At 33.9% G+C, this 17,866-nt stretch overlaps 1 protein-coding gene and 1 long non-coding RNA gene across 2 annotated transcripts; one reads left to right on the forward strand and one right to left on the reverse strand.

The window, feature by feature from the left end:
- The first annotated feature begins 727 nt into the window (after positions 1–727).
- Positions 728–1,389, forward strand: LOC125605330. The gene is made up of 3 exons (XR_007336815.1): positions 728–888; positions 959–1,043; positions 1,152–1,389. It is a non-coding gene; the product is annotated as an uncharacterized LOC125605330 (long non-coding RNA).
- A 13-nt stretch (positions 1,390–1,402) lies between these two features.
- On the reverse strand, positions 1,403–4,742 carry LOC125605329. The gene is made up of 3 exons (XM_048775198.1): positions 4,373–4,742; positions 2,222–3,905; positions 1,403–2,081 (listed from the first exon to the last, which is right to left on the reverse strand). The coding sequence occupies exons 2-3, from the start codon at positions 3,881–3,883 to the stop codon at positions 1,740–1,742; spliced, it is 2,004 nt and encodes a 667-aa protein (XP_048631155.1). The 5' UTR covers positions 3,884–3,905; positions 4,373–4,742; the 3' UTR covers positions 1,403–1,739.
- Between the last annotated feature and the right edge of the window lie 13,124 nt (positions 4,743–17,866).

A 17,866-nucleotide genomic window follows, 5' to 3' on the forward strand; every position in this document is an offset into this window, starting at 1 on the left:
AGTTAATCACTGGCCTCGTTGCTTAAAACCCTATATGTGCTCGGTGTTTTCTGGACTTTATCGGGGGATTGCTAGCAACATTGCCTCATCAGCTCCTATCTCTGCCCTTTATAATTCACTTATGAATCAGTTAAAGGAGCTCTTCTCCCTGTTTTCCCTAAGGTCTCTTTTTTTACACATGTCTTATTACTCTTGGATGCTGAGTAGATTGTGAAAGTTCATTATTATAATTCCTTGTAATATTCAGGAATATTGCTCCCCTTGCCCACTGTGTAGCCGGGGGTTCCGCAGCGTTGCAACTTCTTTTATCTTCACGCCAAGTGAGCGTATCAAACAGCAGATGCAAGTTAGTTCACATTATCGCAACTGCTGGTAACTTTGCAAGCTTTAGTCTAACTTTTGCTTAAGAAAGGATTCATACCTTCTGATCCCAAAAAAAAAAATGGTATGTTTATTATATAGGACTGCATTAGTTTGAATCATCCAGAAAGGTGGTCTACTTTCTTTATATGCTGGATGAGTGCGTGCTTTGTAGAAATATCCCTCACTCGATCATTAAGGTTCTCTTACTGTTATGTGTTCCTGTTTTCTCTCTAACTAGTAGCAGTGCTTGAATACAGTTCTGATGCCAAAGTTACTGGAAATGCAGTTCTATGTTTATGAAAACATGAAGCGAATGGTATTACCATCCATTGGTCCTTGTGGTCAAGCGGCTCAACCCCAACATTGCAAACGGTTTGTACTAAGATTCTCTATTTTCAGCTATCTTTAAATATGGTAACTTGGGATGATCATCTCCTGACAGCTCGTCTGTGGAGGACTAGCGGGATCTGCTGCTGCCTTTTTCACAACCCCGTTGATGTAGTGAAAACAAGATTACAAACTCAGGTTTGTTTCTCTCTCCAAACTTTTCAAGGAACAGTTGTCGCCAACATTTAAACTTATCCTGTGGCTGCAGATTCCTGGATCTAAGACCCAACATCCTAGTGTGTATCAAGCTCTTCAATCAATACGGAAACGAGAAGGCCACGAGGGCTATACAGGTTTGCTCATTTTTTACTAATCTTATCTCCCCCATGCCCTGGTGCTTGTACCATCCATGCTTCTTCAGTTTTACCAGTATAATCTTCTCTTATTGTTGTATTATGCAGAGGTTTGATCCCCAGACTGGTGATGTACATGTCCCAAGGAGCTATATTCTTTGCTTCATATGAATTTTACAAGAGTATACTCTCTCTAGAAGATCTCTCAGCTCGCTGGCACAAAACAAAAGATGGAGATAACCCTAACCCATTATAGGACAAAGATTGTAATACTTTAAGCATTACCATTTTTGGGCTATCTAACTATTGATTTGATGAAAATTCATTTGTTCAAAGTACTTTTTTTGACCGGAGAGAGAAAAGAGGAAGATGATCTCATTATTCACTACAAGTTACAAAACTTTTTTCTGAAAGATGTACCAATCTAAGCTTATAAGAAACTCTAACCAAATTGGGCAACTCCCATTTGCTACTTTATAGTATGAACAATGTAGCTTTTTTTTTTCTTTTGCAAAGATCCTACTCGGAAGAATGAATAAATAACGTGACACATTTCTCAGACCGGAGACCATAGAACATCCCATCTTCAAGTTCTAGCTTGTTTGGGGAACCGCTTCATGGCTGCACTTTGTCAGGAAGCTGGAGACCAATCTATTCTCTTATCTTCTTACTGCCAATCCTGGACAGCATCACAGACTACACTCGAGAGATTGGCGAGAAAGGAGGGTTTGGCATGTAGGACTGAAGAGCGATCACAGCTTCTTTCACAGGATTAGGAACATTCTTTTCTCCTTCCTCTGTTACTGCTTCAACTAAACACTGAACATCCTCATCAATCAACATTTTCAGCGAGCTGCAGTGTGACAACTGCTGTACATTCTCGCCATTTCTGTAACTATCGGAGACTTCGGTGTTATGTAATATGGCAACACAGGTGGAGAATGCCTGCAAAGTTGATAACTGCGCATGGAAGTGAACATCGTATTGCCCCTCCTCAGCAAACGACATGTACAACGCTGGTATATGCTCTTTAGCACCCTATACAGGTAAGAAGTGTGACGATGTGTTAAAAACATTTTTTGGGAGGGCTTAAAACATTTTTTAAGAACCTTAGTAAACAAAAATTCATAATTATAGGGTCAACAGTTACTCATACAAGTCCAAGATCCAAATGTTACCTGGACAAATAGTTGCAAAGGATGCTGATATTCAACAAGAGGCTGATCATGAGAACATGAGATAAGAGGATTTCCCAAAACCATAAGAGGACAAGCCATGTCCCAACCACCACAGTCACAACCACCTCCTGACCTCCATCTCTGAATCAAAGGCGAAGGACCGGAGTTTTCGGCATTTGGTAGCCCATGGTTGCCCCTTGGGATTACAACTTTCAACTTTTCAGAACCAAACAACTCCTTTTTCTCCTCTTCTATGGGAGAAAGACCAAGAAGATTCGTTTTCTCCATCAACCTTTTGTCACCTCTTCTGTACTTTAAGCTCTCTCTCTTCTCAATGGTCTCTTGGATAATTATAGCGGCAATCTCAAGGTCAGGATGCAAATCTGCAGCTGACCATGGGCTTGTTCCATTCGAAGCCTCGAGATCACAGCTTTGAGAAGTACGTTTTGGCTGAGATCTGTGCTTCATTGTATCACAACCATCCCTGGACAATGTGCTGCTTCTTGAATCTGAATCTGGTTTAGAAAGAGGTAGTAGTGATTGATCTTCCTTTGTGGAGACAGTTACACTCCGTCTCGCTTGTGCAATATCATACAAAACAAACTCGTTAACCATCAAAGTCTCTGGATCTTGTCCCTTTTTTCTTACTTCTGAGCACATGTTACATGAAACTTGCATCTGAGCCACAAGCAAAGGCTCTTTGCTAACATCGTTCAAACCCCTCACGCTAGCACTGCTCCTCTTTCTGATCCCAGCAGATGAGAATGTATACACCCAACTAGAACCCTTCTCTGATCTCCACGTCTTTGCGGTGTAAACATCCTCTGGAGAATCAGACACAAACTGAAAAACAGGCAACCCATGTTTGCTTTCTACCTTTAGACGGCAATGTAGATGAACCGGGGATGATGTCAGCACCGAAGTGTAATCCTTATTGACAACTGGAGGAAGACTTTTATGAATGTTTGAGTAGTCACTCAACATAGATTTGCAACGCTCATTGTGCTTGTCTGCTTCTCCTAAATAGCCAAGAGGACTTCTCAGAGACTTTGACTTAACAAATGGATCAAACATTTTCCTAACCCTTGAGCTTTCCTTATTGCAACCGGCTTCTAATGAAGAGGAATGTGGCTTAGGCAATCTAGTTTCATGGTCAGCATCCTCTTCTGAATCCAACACCACTCCTCTATCTTTAATACCTGATTTCAAACAAATGTCAATGAAGTTGCCAGAGGTGTAAGGCTCAGCTGATGACTTCTGTCCATCTGAAACCTTCTTTGTGTCTGGTCTTTTCTCTGTACTCCCCTTTCTTGAAGAATCAACAACTCTAAAGGAGAAAGAAGCGTCGCTAGTACGAGACAGCTCGAGTTTTGCATCCGAGTCTTTACGTCCCTGAGGATCTCTAAGCTCTTTAAAAAACTTATTGGAGCTTTGATAGACAGAACCTCGCCTTTGCTCGGTTTTATTATCCGGCTTGGAAGAAAAGTTCTTACAGGATGTGCTGCGGTAGCGCCTGAAGCTTATCTCGGTGAAGCCTTCTTTGACTCTCAGTATCTCATCCCTGCGAGGCGGCTTCAGCCTTGTACTCCTCTTCTCTGATTCAGTAAGAACACTGTTGGGGCTTTGTTCCATTTCAATTCCTTTACCAAATTTCATTTCCATTACAATCACCTCATCAAAACATCTGAAAAAACAAAAATAAACAAGGCATAAGTTTAGTCCTCCTTACTCAAGAATGTAACAGAGAGACATGCTGGCATGGATGAAGGAAAGCTAAATTCAATCTCAAACATTTTACCAAACAACTAATAATAATAGGTGAAGTCGTTGCCAAGAGCATCATCACATACTAGAACATTAGTCAGTGTCCAAAGAATGAAATGACTTAAGCTCCAAAATACAAAGTAAACATGCAAAAATCTTTCTATACCTCATTGTAGATCTCAGATAGAGTATGGAAAAAAATCCAATTATAGTATGAAAATGAACATAACTAAATCAGAAAACTACCAAAATAGCGGTCAAAGAAGAACACCAAAACAAAAGAATCAGATAGTACCAAAACTAGCATCTAGCAGAAGAAGCAAAAAGAGGTGAACTTAACAGATAGAGGGAGAATAATAAAAAAGGGATCTAAGAAACAAAGCATGCCTGAGTTAGAGTGAGAAAGAGAGTGTGTGAATCTTGAACATTTCTTCATAGTTTCACTCGTAGACATGGAGAAGAAGAGAAGAAGAAGAAGAAGAAGAAAGACAAGGAGAGATCGCAAAATAGTGAGGGCAATAGGATGGATAGATCATGTTCTTTGTAATGTAAACAAAAAGAAAAGCAATCGATTTGTTTTCTCCCTCAAGGCATCATTTTGTTTCTTTTTCTCTCCCTCTTCGTAGCACTCTTTGGTGTGCAAAAATCACTTTCAGTCTCTATCTCTCTATGTGTACTTTTGCTTTTAGCTTTAGTTGCTGTCGGCTTCTTTTTTCACTTCATTTATCAAACACAGGTTTATTTTTCCTCTTCAATGAAGTGAGTGACGTAAGACAATCTTGCCCCTTTGTCAGATACTGTCGCTAAAATACATTAAAGGATGGTTTCGTCATTTGATATTATTAATCGGTGAGAGATTTGAGGAAAACTTTCATTAAACTAACCAAACTATAATAAAGTACCATTACTTGTTTCTCGGGAAGTTCATGTGGATTCCTATCCCTAATTAAAATCTTTAGACTATGTGTTTCCTCCACTTCAAATTAAAAAGATATTTTAATTATTTATTTTCAGAAGGAGTATTAAATAATGTGTGATTTATATGGGTGGTACGTAGATTTAAAATTGAAGGAGATATTTAAATATATGCTAATAGTTGCTCCTAACTATAATGGGCTGCATCGTAATTGGAACACCCACTTTTGACCAACCTTTCAACTTTTTGGTCCAAATAGGTAGAAGACAAAAATAATTTATTGGCATTTAGAATTAGAAACTTATAATATAACCAACCAGGTGGCATCTATTATAATGGGCCGTCAGGACACATACACATGTAAGGCGAGTTTAATGGGTCAAGCCCAGTTTCATTCGGGACAAAAAACAGATTGGACTGCTTGAATAGTTTCAATAGTAAAAGGCCTATATGGATTCCTTTTTGGGGAAATTTGGGAAACTACACTGCAAATATACTTTATTTTCAAAATTGTGCTGTATTTTTTTTTCTTTAAACTACACTTTTCTTATGTAAGAGAAGGAATTGAAAATGAGATCTATATATATAAAGATATGTTTCTCTCCTCTCAAGAGGACACGTCATTAAGTAGATCATCCAGCGCGTGACACGTGTCAACTTTTTATAACTTAAACGCACTTAATTTTTTAACTGGGCTTGACATTTGCGCTAAGTATTATTTCGACTGGGCCTGTCTTCAGATCTTTGAAACCCATATGTAAAGTCAAGTGTTTATACCTTTGTATAGGGGTGGATATTTTACCCGATATCCGAAGTGGCACCCGAAACCCGATCCGAAAAACCCGAACCGAAATCCGAACCGAAGTAACAAAATACCCGAACGGGTATTAAATAAGGAGAGATTGGATACCCGAACCCGTATGGATAATACCCGAACCCGAATGGATATCCGAAGATAACCGAACATATGTATAATTAACCTTATATTTCTAGTTTACATCTCTCATTTTATATAAAATATTTATATTGATACTACACATTTTTTTTTACTACACATACTTTAAGTTCATATGATATACATACAATTACGGAAAAAATGATTTGCTACTCACTTAAAAATGCATGTCAAGTTTTTATTTCAAATAACATAAAATTACATCCAAGATTTAAAAAAAAATAACTAAATTAATGCATTTTTAGTTTTAAAATTTTATGTCCAAATCTATTAAACATTCAATCTATTAAAAATAAAAAAATTTTAAATACAAGAAACTTGAGAAATGAAAATTTTAATTTTTTTTTTCAAAATCTAAATATCCGAACCCGATCCGAAATAACCGAATCCGAACTAAAAATACCCGAATCCGACCCGAAGTATAGAAATACCCGAACGGGTTCTACATACGAAATACCCGATCCGAACCCGAACGGGTACCCGAACGCCCACCCCTACCTTTGTAAACTCCGCCAAGACAAATAATCCTAATCGCCGTCGAAGTTCCTCATCTCTTCATCTCACTGGCGACTAAAACTTGGAAACGTTACATAATCAATCTGTATCGAACCGTTTCCGCCCTCATAAAAAACATCTGTCCACTCTTCTCACGATCTCTCATTCAGTTCATCTCCCATTACTTCGATTGAGTAAATCTTCGACTATAAATATGCATCCATCAGACATGGTGTTTCATCAATAAAACCATTAGTAGAGAGTAGTGGAGGTAATGGTCTAGAAACAAGACGACGGATTGGAAGCTACACCCATCCAGCATCGAAGAAGTGGAGCACGAGATGGTTTAAGAGTTGACAGATCACGTGCTCTGTTTTTTACAGACAGAGATGCGCCTCTCTGGAGAACGTGTTGTTTGTTGGATTATTTTTTCCGTCGACCTTTGGAGTTCCACGACATAACCATCTACCGATGCATTGATGAAAATCTTAACTAAGCATGGTTACTCTTTAACCACAGCAACAAAGCGTGAAAATGGCAGAGACATAAAGGTGAAGCTTTTTTGCATTGCTCTTGACTACGAGCAGGAGCTTGAGACAGCCAAAACTAGCTCAGCCCTTGACAAGAACTACGAGCACCTTATGGGGCAAGTGATCACCATTGGTTCTAAGCGGTTCTGATGTCCTGTTCTTTACCAGCAGACTATGAGTGGTATGGAGAATGAAGGGATACAGAAAAACTCCTTAATGTTTGACCAAAAACTGCATCACCAACTAATGGATCCCAAACATGTTAATACATGCCAAAAATCTATAGTCCAACATCATAGTTAGAATCTAAATGTTGTCCATAAAACATATTGTGAATTAAAAAAAAAAACAAATAACTATGGACTGAAATGATAAACACAATATAAAAAAACACCAAGAAAATTAAAAAACTGCGTTGTCTGAAACCAATGGTGTGGTAGATATGTGCTCGGAATCTCTCATAGGCTCATAGCATACGTGAATGATGCTTTGACTTTTAGCAAGAGTTGGAATTTGTATTTTACATTTAAGCTGGCGTATATGAGTGTCAAAAGAATTGAAAATAAATAATGCAAAAAAAAGTTAACCAACAGCTGGTCGTACTAAAATATTTTTAATGATTTGAGATTGAACTAAACAATAACATCATTCTTATTTTCCATGAACGGAAATATGGAAAAAGCAAACTTTGGAAGGTCAACAAGGTGAGAGGCCAGTGGAGGTGTAAGTAGCAGCTATAAATTTTCTTATCCAGAGAAGAAGCTGTGCTTATTATTATTTTTATTTTTTGAAACACAGAAGCTTTGCTTATTTATGAACTAGAGAATGGCCCGGGCTACGCCCGGGATTTTTTATATTTTAAATTATATTTTGTTTGTTTGATTTGGTATTCAAACATATCTTAAATATACAATGAATCGGTTATACAAATATATAATGATAGATAAATGAAAATCTGCTATTTATTTATTCATGATAAACTAACTAAAATTATTTGTATTCATATTTTTGCATTTTGATAACTGGAAATTAGATTTAAGAAAGCAAGCTACATGAATAAAATGTCAATTAAATTTTAGATATGAGCAAAATAGTCTTTATCTTGGTCATTCAAGTTTTTATGAAAACAATTATTTACAACTGATTTTTATTTTTATTAGTTTTAAAATAATTGAATTATTACAAACCAACATAAAAAATCGGTTCCTTTTTGTTTAGTTAGTGATAAAATATATTTAATGATCTAACTATATTTGCCCAATCTTGGTCTTAACAAAAGAAGATCAAATTTTAAGCTATATTGTTCCGCAGAAAATAGTTAGGTGAGATTATTTTGATCAAATCTTTGCCGAATTAAAAAAAAAAAGGGGAACGTGGTTTTTGTATGAATTGATGATTCGGCTATTTGTGTAATCAAACCAAACCGGTGATCAATCAAAAGCATTAAAAATTATAGAAAAATAAGTCATATAGTAGCTGATAAATTATAATACTAATAATTCAAGTCATATATAAATATGATGATACGTTATTGTTTACTATAGAGCAACCATTTATTAAAATATATAAATTAGCATATACAAAGTGAAGATTGACAAACAAAACACAAAGTAAAGATTATAGATGATATGAAATAAATAAATGGACATGACAATTAGACAAAGCAGATAGATTAAGTTGGTATGGTATTTTTAAGAACTGATACAGAAAAAGGATTTAAACTTTAACCTTGATTTGCCTATAATCTTAAATCACTGTGTACATAACTGGTTGTTTTTGTGTAGCATCAAACACACGATTTAAGAAAATACAATAAAAAAAGTCCAGCTGTCTTTAAGAAAACATGTAAACATCAAGCCGCATCATATTCTTCAAAATCTTGACCTTCCATTGTACAGATGCTCGGTTTGGTGGATTGAGGTGGCCGCAGCAGTTCATGTGGCTCCCCTCAAGATTGTTTCAGTTTTTAAACATTACACTATCAAAGACCAGTCGCTTGCTCTTGGTGCCAAGGTTTCTAAAACGTATTCAAGCAGCCAGAGCTTTTCTGGCTCCCTCACGTGTGCTACCATAATTGTACAGATAATCAAGCTAATATCAAAGAAGACCAAAACAGAGGAAGCATGAATTTGCAAGAAACCATCCGCAAGCTATTCTGAATGGATTGTGGTTCTTCTTCCACATGTCTATCGTTTCCCATACGGTCGGAACCTGAAAAACCAAAAACATTGAAAAAACAGAGTAAAGAATAAGGATACTTGATAGAAGAAGAGCTAGAACATATGTACAGATGGTAAAAGAATGATGTAGAGAAACACCTTCACCGCCTGAGGTGTGAGAATAGACAATCAGCTTGAAACAACCCCACAAAAACGAACTGCAGTACATGAGCCACATAGTTACAGAGAGAAAGACATAACAAAAGAGTTCACTGTAATGATAAAGAACCTCTAGCTTCATGTAGCTGACTATAGCTACACTGTTTAGGGAAGTATCAACACCTAAGCTCTTTGTCTGAATACATCATATGGGTCCTGTAGTCACCACTTCCAGATAAATCAGCAGCATGCTAGCCTTCTCAGATGCATCCAGGTTCCTAGCTGAGTCCTGGGCCTCTAGTCTTCTCTATGCAATGGACAGATTGGATTGCAAAAAACTCATTTTCTTTTTCCAAATGTCTTCCATGAATTTCATCATCGTTTCATATTCACACCACCGGGTGGGTTATATGTAAAGTAATTGTCTGTTCTCAGGAACTTGAAGTGGACTAAAGAATTTGCAGAAACTCTTACAGTCTTCTGTCTAAGTGATCGGCTTTGTGTTTTGGATTCCTTTGTTGGCTCCTTTTTAATCTGTTGGGTCAAACATTTTACCTTGCTTCCTGACAGTGAGACTCAAGTTCTCAAGGACAGCCCAAGAGTACATCTTGTTCAGCACAAAGAGACAAAATAAGCACAAACAGACATAATAACAATCTCGAGTTGCAGTGACAATCCTCAAATCAAAGACCGTTGTTCTTAATAATTTTAGTGACATCGAATCAGCCAAAGCACAAACCTCTACTTAAAGTTACAAAAACTTTCAAAAGTAAAAGTAACATTCAAAGAACAGATGCAGAGATAATAAGTAAAGTCCATTGCTATGAATCATTATAGTCAAATCAATAGGTAAAACAAATCTACAAAGTAAACTCAAAATCTTTGCTTCGTCTAAGTAAAATAGACCTTAAGAGCATTCAGAAGAACTGGTAGATTCTCCCCGTTAAGAGTTACGAAGCAAACCACTAAAAGATTAACATTTTTCAAAATAAATCTATATGAAAATAAAGGAATCATGAGTGGTACCACTAAGAGATACGATCGATAGGATTATACCTGCGGTGAAATCAAGTTGTTCTTCTTGTTGCTCATTTTCGCAGGAGAAGAATCGTGTTGAGAAAGATATGCCGGTCTTCATCCATGTAAGCCTGCAAATTTATAGGAGATCTCCGCCTGTTACGAATGAAGAGGATGAAATGTTAATGGTCAGATTAAAGGAGCAAATAAATGGAAATGGAAGGCGTTACAGAAGGTGAATCGGAGACGGCTTTACGGGATGAAAGGGACGGCGTAACTTTTCTACGCTGAACTTGATTCAGCTCAGAAACAAAAATATTGGGCCTGGACAAAACAACGCGAAGCCCATAGTAGTTTTCATAAGAGATTTCAAAACGAAAATGATGGTTTCGTCAAAGAATTTTTAGAGTGACACGTGTCCTCATTTGCCCCATGCTCTTTGATGATGTGGCTCTCTAAGCAGAGAGAGACAAGCCAACTTTATTGTATAAGATTTTTCAAAATAAATCTATATGAAAATAAAGGAATCATGAGTGGTACCACTAAGAGATACGATCGATAGGATTATACCTGCGGTGAAATCAAGTTGTTCTTCTTGTTGCTCATTTTCGCAGGAGAAGAATCGTGTTGAGAAAGATATGCCGGTCTTCATCCATGTAAGCCTGCAAATTTATAGGAGATCTCCGCCTGTTACGAATGAAGAGGATGAAATGTTAATGGTCAGATTAAAGGAGCAAATAAATGGAAATGGAAGGCGTTACAGAAGGTGAATCGGAGACGGCTTTACGGGATGAAAGGGACGGCGTAACTTTTCTACGCTGAACTTGATTCAGCTCAGAAACAAAAATATTGGGCCTGGACAAAACAACGCGAAGCCCATAGTAGTTTTCATAAGAGATTTCAAAACGAAAATGATGGTTTCGTCAAAGAATTTTTAGAGTGACACGTGTCCTCATTTGCCCCATGCTCTTTGATGATGTGGCTCTCTAAGCAGAGAGAGACAAGCCAACTTTATTGTATAAGATAAGAAAACAGAAGAGTCAGGTCTTTGAGATAAAGTATTGTTTTTCAATTTACAGATTGATGGCCCAGTTTATATGATTTAAAGCAAACTTTAGATTGTGGTTCTCTTAAAAAAATCTTTGGTATTTGATTTTATTTGGTTTGTAATGTGTTCTCATGAATTGAGTTGAAGACCGACAACATATTTGTCATTTTGGTATTTTTTATTCAATTCATTCTTTATTATAAAATAGTCTGGTTTAGTTTAAAAATAACCAGTTAAAAATAAATTTCATTCAAAAACCATGTTTAGGAATTTAATTTTGTATAATTCTGTTGCAATTTGATCAAAACAATCTTTTTAACCTTTTCCTACGCAATAATTTAGCTAAAATTTAGTTTCTTTGGCCAACTTGATAAAATAATGGTACTCTATCAAACCAAAATTATAGAGCCGTAAATTTAGTAATCAAAAGAAACTATTAACGTTTGATATATAAAATATAAATAGCCGGTTTCTACGTTTTTTAGTTGTTCTGTTTTGCTTACCTAATAGCATCAGTGTTTCTATTGTTTTTATAAGAAATGCAACTTCAGATTGTTAGCTATAAACTCTATGATTCTATAAACAAATTAACTTGCTTTGGATATTAAACGACTGAGATCATAATCAACAGAAGTCAAACGGCTTGATATTATAAGGAAAGCTGTTAACTAATTATCATAATAATATTTAAACTTCTCAAATATTATTACATATAGAAAGAAGAACAGCCGCATAGCTTAATATACAATTTAGTAAACATAGAATACAAATAAATATGCAAGAGTTATTATAAATATTAAAAGTATTGATGATAATTATATAAATGATTGTTTCAAAATATGTAATAATAAGACAAAGTTATACTTGAATTGTACACAAAAATTATTTATATAATTCAGAATTGTTAATCTGTTAAGTTAAACAATTAGAATATTATTTTCAGATCAAATTTTCAAAAAAAAGAGGCTAAATTTAACAAGATTATTAAAATCTTAAGAATAAACTAAAGAATAAACTAACAAATAATCTCTACACACCAAAATTTTTAAAATTTTAAATATTATAATACGTTTCTATTGCAAAATCTTATAGAACACACTCAAAAATAAGATACAATTCTATAGTTTTGTACATCACACATAAATCATATTTCGCGCATAGCGCGGACTGACCTTAGCTTCATATACAAATTATTGTATACCGTTAAACAGTAAAATAATACCATTAGTACAATTAAAAATATATATTTAAAAATATAAAAAATTAATTTTATAAATATATATTTGAAAACATCAAAAATTAAATATGAGATCCCGTCCGTAGGGCGGGCCAACCCTAGTATGATTAAAAACAATGATTGCTAGTCAAACGAACAATACACCACCACATGTCACACATTTGAACAAAAATAATATATTGAAAACTATATGAACTATATGAATCACATGACAATATCCATTAACTAATATATGTTTAACACCATAAAAATGAAAGGTTTTGGAACTTGGCATAACGCAATAAGCATTTATTTGAAAAAAAGATCATAACACATATTCAAATGACCAAAAACAAAATGAACACACATAGACCAATATTCAAAATTAAATTTTATACATCAAATAACATGTTAAAATATTTTAAACATCATCGTAAATTGTCTTGTTACAAGTCCAATACACTTCTAAATCCGGCACAATTTTCTAATACAAAACTATATGTATGGTGTTAATAACATAATACATATTAGTTACCATATGTTGTCATATGATTCATATAGCGCATGTAATTTTAATACATTAGTTTAGTCTAGATGTTTAGTGATGTGGTGGCATATTATTTGTGTAGCTACCAATCTATTTTTCTTCTAATAATTAATAAAATCAAAACTGGAATAAATATAAAATTATAAACCATATTTCACCTAAAAATAAACTATGTCAATTTTTTGAAAACATTATTCGAAAAACATAAGAAAATAATAACTAAAAATAAAAAATTTAACATATGTTTCTCTAACTTACCAAAATATTACATTCAACGTGACGTAATAGAACTTCTATATATATATATTGCTGAATTCTATTGATTTCAGTTTTCGAGTAGTGATTTTTTTGTCTATTTAATTTGTTAATAATTATATATTGTTGATGAGATTTGAATGAACAAAAAAAAAACCTGAGCAACGTTAGCTATTGGTATGTAAGCCAACGATAGTCCTCCAAAGATGTTGACAATAAGATTAAGCTACAAAAGCAGCATCAGATAAAAGCAAATGACGAAAGTTTCAGTCGTGGAAACGCATGATCTCACATGATGATGTTCATTTACCTTAAAATCAATTTGTATTTAGGTTTATGTCAAATTATCAAGTAGCGTACAGTTGGTAATGCGTTGTGGTTGATAATTCAGCAGGTCGAAGATTCGGACAACTGTTTTGTAACTTTGTTACTGAAAACTTAAATCAAACGACGTAAGATCATTTATATTATTAAAAAAGAAATATATATTTAGAGTACTTATCCTCAAACTTGCAAAATACTTACAACTTAATGCTACTGAAAATTAAATAAACCTACTATTAAATAATACTTATCTTTTTCAATTATTACATTATTTTCTTAAATAATTATAACTAACAAAGATTTCGGCATCAAGAGAATAAAATCTTTACTTTCATTATTCGTAGGTTTCAAAGCAATCACAATAAGCAAATATTCTAAAAACTAAAGCCAAAAATGTTGTGGCTAAAATCATGTCTTTTATTATTTTATATATACTCTATTATAAATAATAAGCCAGTGTATATTCAATCTGATAAATGTTAAATAGTATAAAGTATATAACACCAGTTTTGAAATAGCATATAAAATAATTTTATTATAAAATTTTGATCCATAAAAAATAAAAAATATATTTGTGCTGGTATACAGGTCATATTTTAAAAATATCGGTGATACATTTAACGAATTACAAAACAATGTATAATACTCAATATAAATTAGAAAATTATTATTTTTAGAAATGTCATATTAAAAAAAAAATTTATAGGGATAAATTTTAAAAATATAGATTATCACTTACACAAAATAAACATATATTTATAAAAATTAAAAACAAAACTTGCGCACGATAAATTTAAAAAATATAGATTATCACTTACACAAAATAAATATTTGTCTATAAAAAGTAAAAACAAAACCCGTGCATGGCACGGGTTAAGCTCTAGTGTCTTGTTAAAGTTATACACAGTCAGATACATGGTTATATTAAAATTTTACTAAAATTTGATGGTTTGACTGGTGGATTTTTTATATTGCGGATAAAATTGTAAAAAGAAAAACATATTGAATATATTTTCAATCATATGTTTCTTTGTTTTATTTTCTCGTTTTAGTATTATGCTTTGTGTTTAAGTGGCTGGTCTAACCGTTCAGATATATATTTACCTAAAAGTTTTTGTTTAGAAAAAACTTTTTTTTGACTTTTTTTTTTCAAAATCATTTGCTCGATAAGATTCAAATCTTTTTTCTTCCAATTCTATTTTAAAACAATTTTTAAACAGGTATTTAAAAGATATTCCCTAATGTGTAAGATATCCTTCTGAATTTGAGTTATATGCAAGTTTAGAAAAATCTTCATCAACAAGCATAATATCTTTCTAAGTTTAGGAAGATATTGTGTATACGTAATAATTTTCAATGTTTGGTTACCTCATTATACTATAAATATATTTCAACAGTCTCCCAAGTTTTCAAGCCTATCAATAATAAATACACAAATAACTAAAGTTTTTTGATAAAAAAGAGAAGCAAGTAAGGCTAAATCAACTTCTTCACTTGTTGTTGCCATCATCTATCTGATGATGTTTTCTTTAGGTAAACATTTATTTTAAAATTTATTCAAAAAGTATACTTGGTTATGGTATATGCTACCTTTCTACTTTCTCATGCAACATTCAAAGATGTTCATGTAACTATATTAAAACTTAGTTTTATATTTAATTATTTGCAGAATATCAAATATGTTGTGTTTAGTCTATTATATCTCCTAACTCTTAAAATAGTTTGTTATCTTAATTCAAAAGAAAACGATTTTGTTTTATATAGTTGAAGAAAATATGGGATGTGAAGTGGATTATGGCTCATGCAAGGATATAGGAAACTGTGAAGTTATGTGTATGGTTAAATTTGGATCAGCTGCAACGGGTTACTGTGTCGGAGGCAATGAAACTGGAAGATGTTATTGTGATTTTCCAGGCCCTTGTATCGGTTGATAATATTCATGTGTGATTCAAGCTGTATTTTGATTTTTTTTAATGAATTAAGAAAAAAAAACTTAAGTTGAATGTCAACTTGACAATATATTGTTTGTTTTTACTGTTTTATTTTAAAAACATAATATAACTTAACAGTATATTTTTTTTTTTTTAAAAAGATATTGTATATTAAATATCAGAATGCTATTGGTTGCTGAACCCGAAAATAACTCATGATCTTATAACTCTCAGTTTGGATTGGTTGACAATTTAGTTGTTATAATAATTTAAAATATTTTAAATAAGGCAGTGGTATTTGTTGGATCCAGTTTCGGTCAGTACATTAATGGGCCGCGATCAAAGATATGAACCGTAAGGAACTGAAGTCCATAGCAAGCAATCGAACTCGAAAAAAAAGACTTCAAGGTCCCGGAGATCGCGGAGCAGTCACGAAAATTGCGGAGCAGACACGAAGATCGCAGAGCAGTTACGAAGATCACGAGGTCGACTCACTATAAATGAAGGAGAACAGACATGAAGAAGGGGACATTAAAAACCCTAGAGAGAGCCACATACATACATCGACCTTGTTTTCTTCCCAATCTTAGATCCTTTCTTTACCAATCTCATTTGTATCATTCGATCTAGTTCAACTCATTGTATTCGATTTTATTCATCAATAAAGTCCATTTTTACCTACTGGAAATTGTTTACGTCGTTGTGTTCTAAAGATATTGTTGCCTACATCATTTGTCTTCCCTAGATCAAACTCCCGATCACTATCAAATACTTAGTGTACATTTTAGGTTATACATTTTCGCGCCGACTCTTGGGAAGATAAAAAAAAAACATCTTTGCTAAGAAACCGATCTAAGTTTCCTAAGCGCGGCTATGGATCCCACCCCAATCCGATCCAACTGCATCGAATCAATCGATTGAAGCTGCTCATAGAAACAATATAGCACTCTCGAAGGCACTATTTTCTTCCATTTGATTTTTTTTTTTTGTCTGATGACAGTAACTAACGTCTCAGATTTTTTTTAATCTAAATGTTCAGGGGCGTGTGAAGGTTCTCTAGCGTGTTCGACGTGCCATGTGATCGTTGGTAAAGCTAACAGTCTTTTTCTTGCAATAAATTGATCATCAAGTGTGTTTTCACCAAACTGTGATTGAAAATTACGACACTGAATACTACAACAAACCTGAAAGAGCCAACAGATGAAGAGAATGATATGCTGGATCTTGCTTTCGGATTAACAGAAAGGTGAGTTCTGTCTCTCTTATGCTTTAACTCGGATTTAGTTATATTATGGTTGTTTTACCTTCTTGGTCTCAGTCTCAGTCAATTCTTGCTCAAGCACTTGTAGCCTGAAGTTTCTCCTCCTTTTCAGAATCGACATTAGCGGGTTTCAAATCAAAGAACATGCACTCCTCTTTCAGCTCATCCATGCGTTTCACCATCAACATATACTCAGAGCTTTAGAGTTGAGACTGGTGCTGCAAATTGAGCATTGTTTTGCTTAGACATAGATTCCTTATAACAACGTCCTCATAACCATTGCAAAAATTCTTCAGACTTCAAGTCCTAAGTAGAGGGGGTAAAATCACTATTCAAGCTTTGTATGATCCCATTCGTGTTAGTAAACAACTAGAAACTGTTGTCTTCTTTAAGCACTTAGATTCTATCTTGGTTACTCTATGGTTTCTGATACAGATGAAAGAAGAACAGTGTGTTGTTTGCTATTGAAATTGGCCTAATTTTGTCTGGACGGGCATAATTTGAATTGTTGATATGAAATTGGCCAAACTTCATTTCTACAACGTTCGGGTGATTGATTTTAGAAAAAAATTGAACATTTTTAAATGATTGAATGATATTTTTTAAAACCAAAATACTACTCCCTCTGTTTCTTAAAGAGTGTCACTTTAAGGGTTTTTTCTTGTTACATAAAAAATGTCGTTTTAGATTTCCAATGCAATTTTTACTTACTTTTAGCTGAATATTAATAGTAAAACTAGATTTTGACCCGCACTTGGAAAGCGCGGGGTTGTTGGATTATATTATAATACAAAGTTTTATTATAACGAAAAACATAATTTTAAACAGCTATATAATTTACAAATTAGTTTATTTGAGATTTTATATGTACACTTTTACGTAAGTTTCTTTTCGACATGAGAATTATATCCGGATCAAAAAAACAAACCGAACCAACCCAATATTATAGGTTTAGTTCAGGTCCATAAAAGATAACCTATTGGATTTTTTTGACCCGCAGGTCTTTGTTTGAGTCCGGGTCCTACCCTAGACCCGATCATAAATATGTGTTTATTAGGTATATTTGGA

The sequence above is a fragment of the Brassica napus genome, unplaced genomic scaffold, assembly GCF_020379485.1.
Source record: "Brassica napus cultivar Da-Ae unplaced genomic scaffold, Da-Ae ScsIHWf_74;HRSCAF=135, whole genome shotgun sequence".
Classification (NCBI taxonomy): domain Eukaryota; kingdom Viridiplantae; phylum Streptophyta; class Magnoliopsida; order Brassicales; family Brassicaceae; genus Brassica; species Brassica napus.

Coding starts and splice junctions, on each gene's coding strand:
- LOC125605329 (XM_048775198.1), bottom strand. CDS start 3,883: ATGGAAATGAAATTTGGTAAAGGAATTGAAATGGAACAAAGCCCCAAC. Junction 2,082..2,221: donor CTTTGCAACTATTTGTCCAG/GTAACATTTGGA, acceptor TTACCTGTATAG/GGTGCTAAAGAGCATATACC.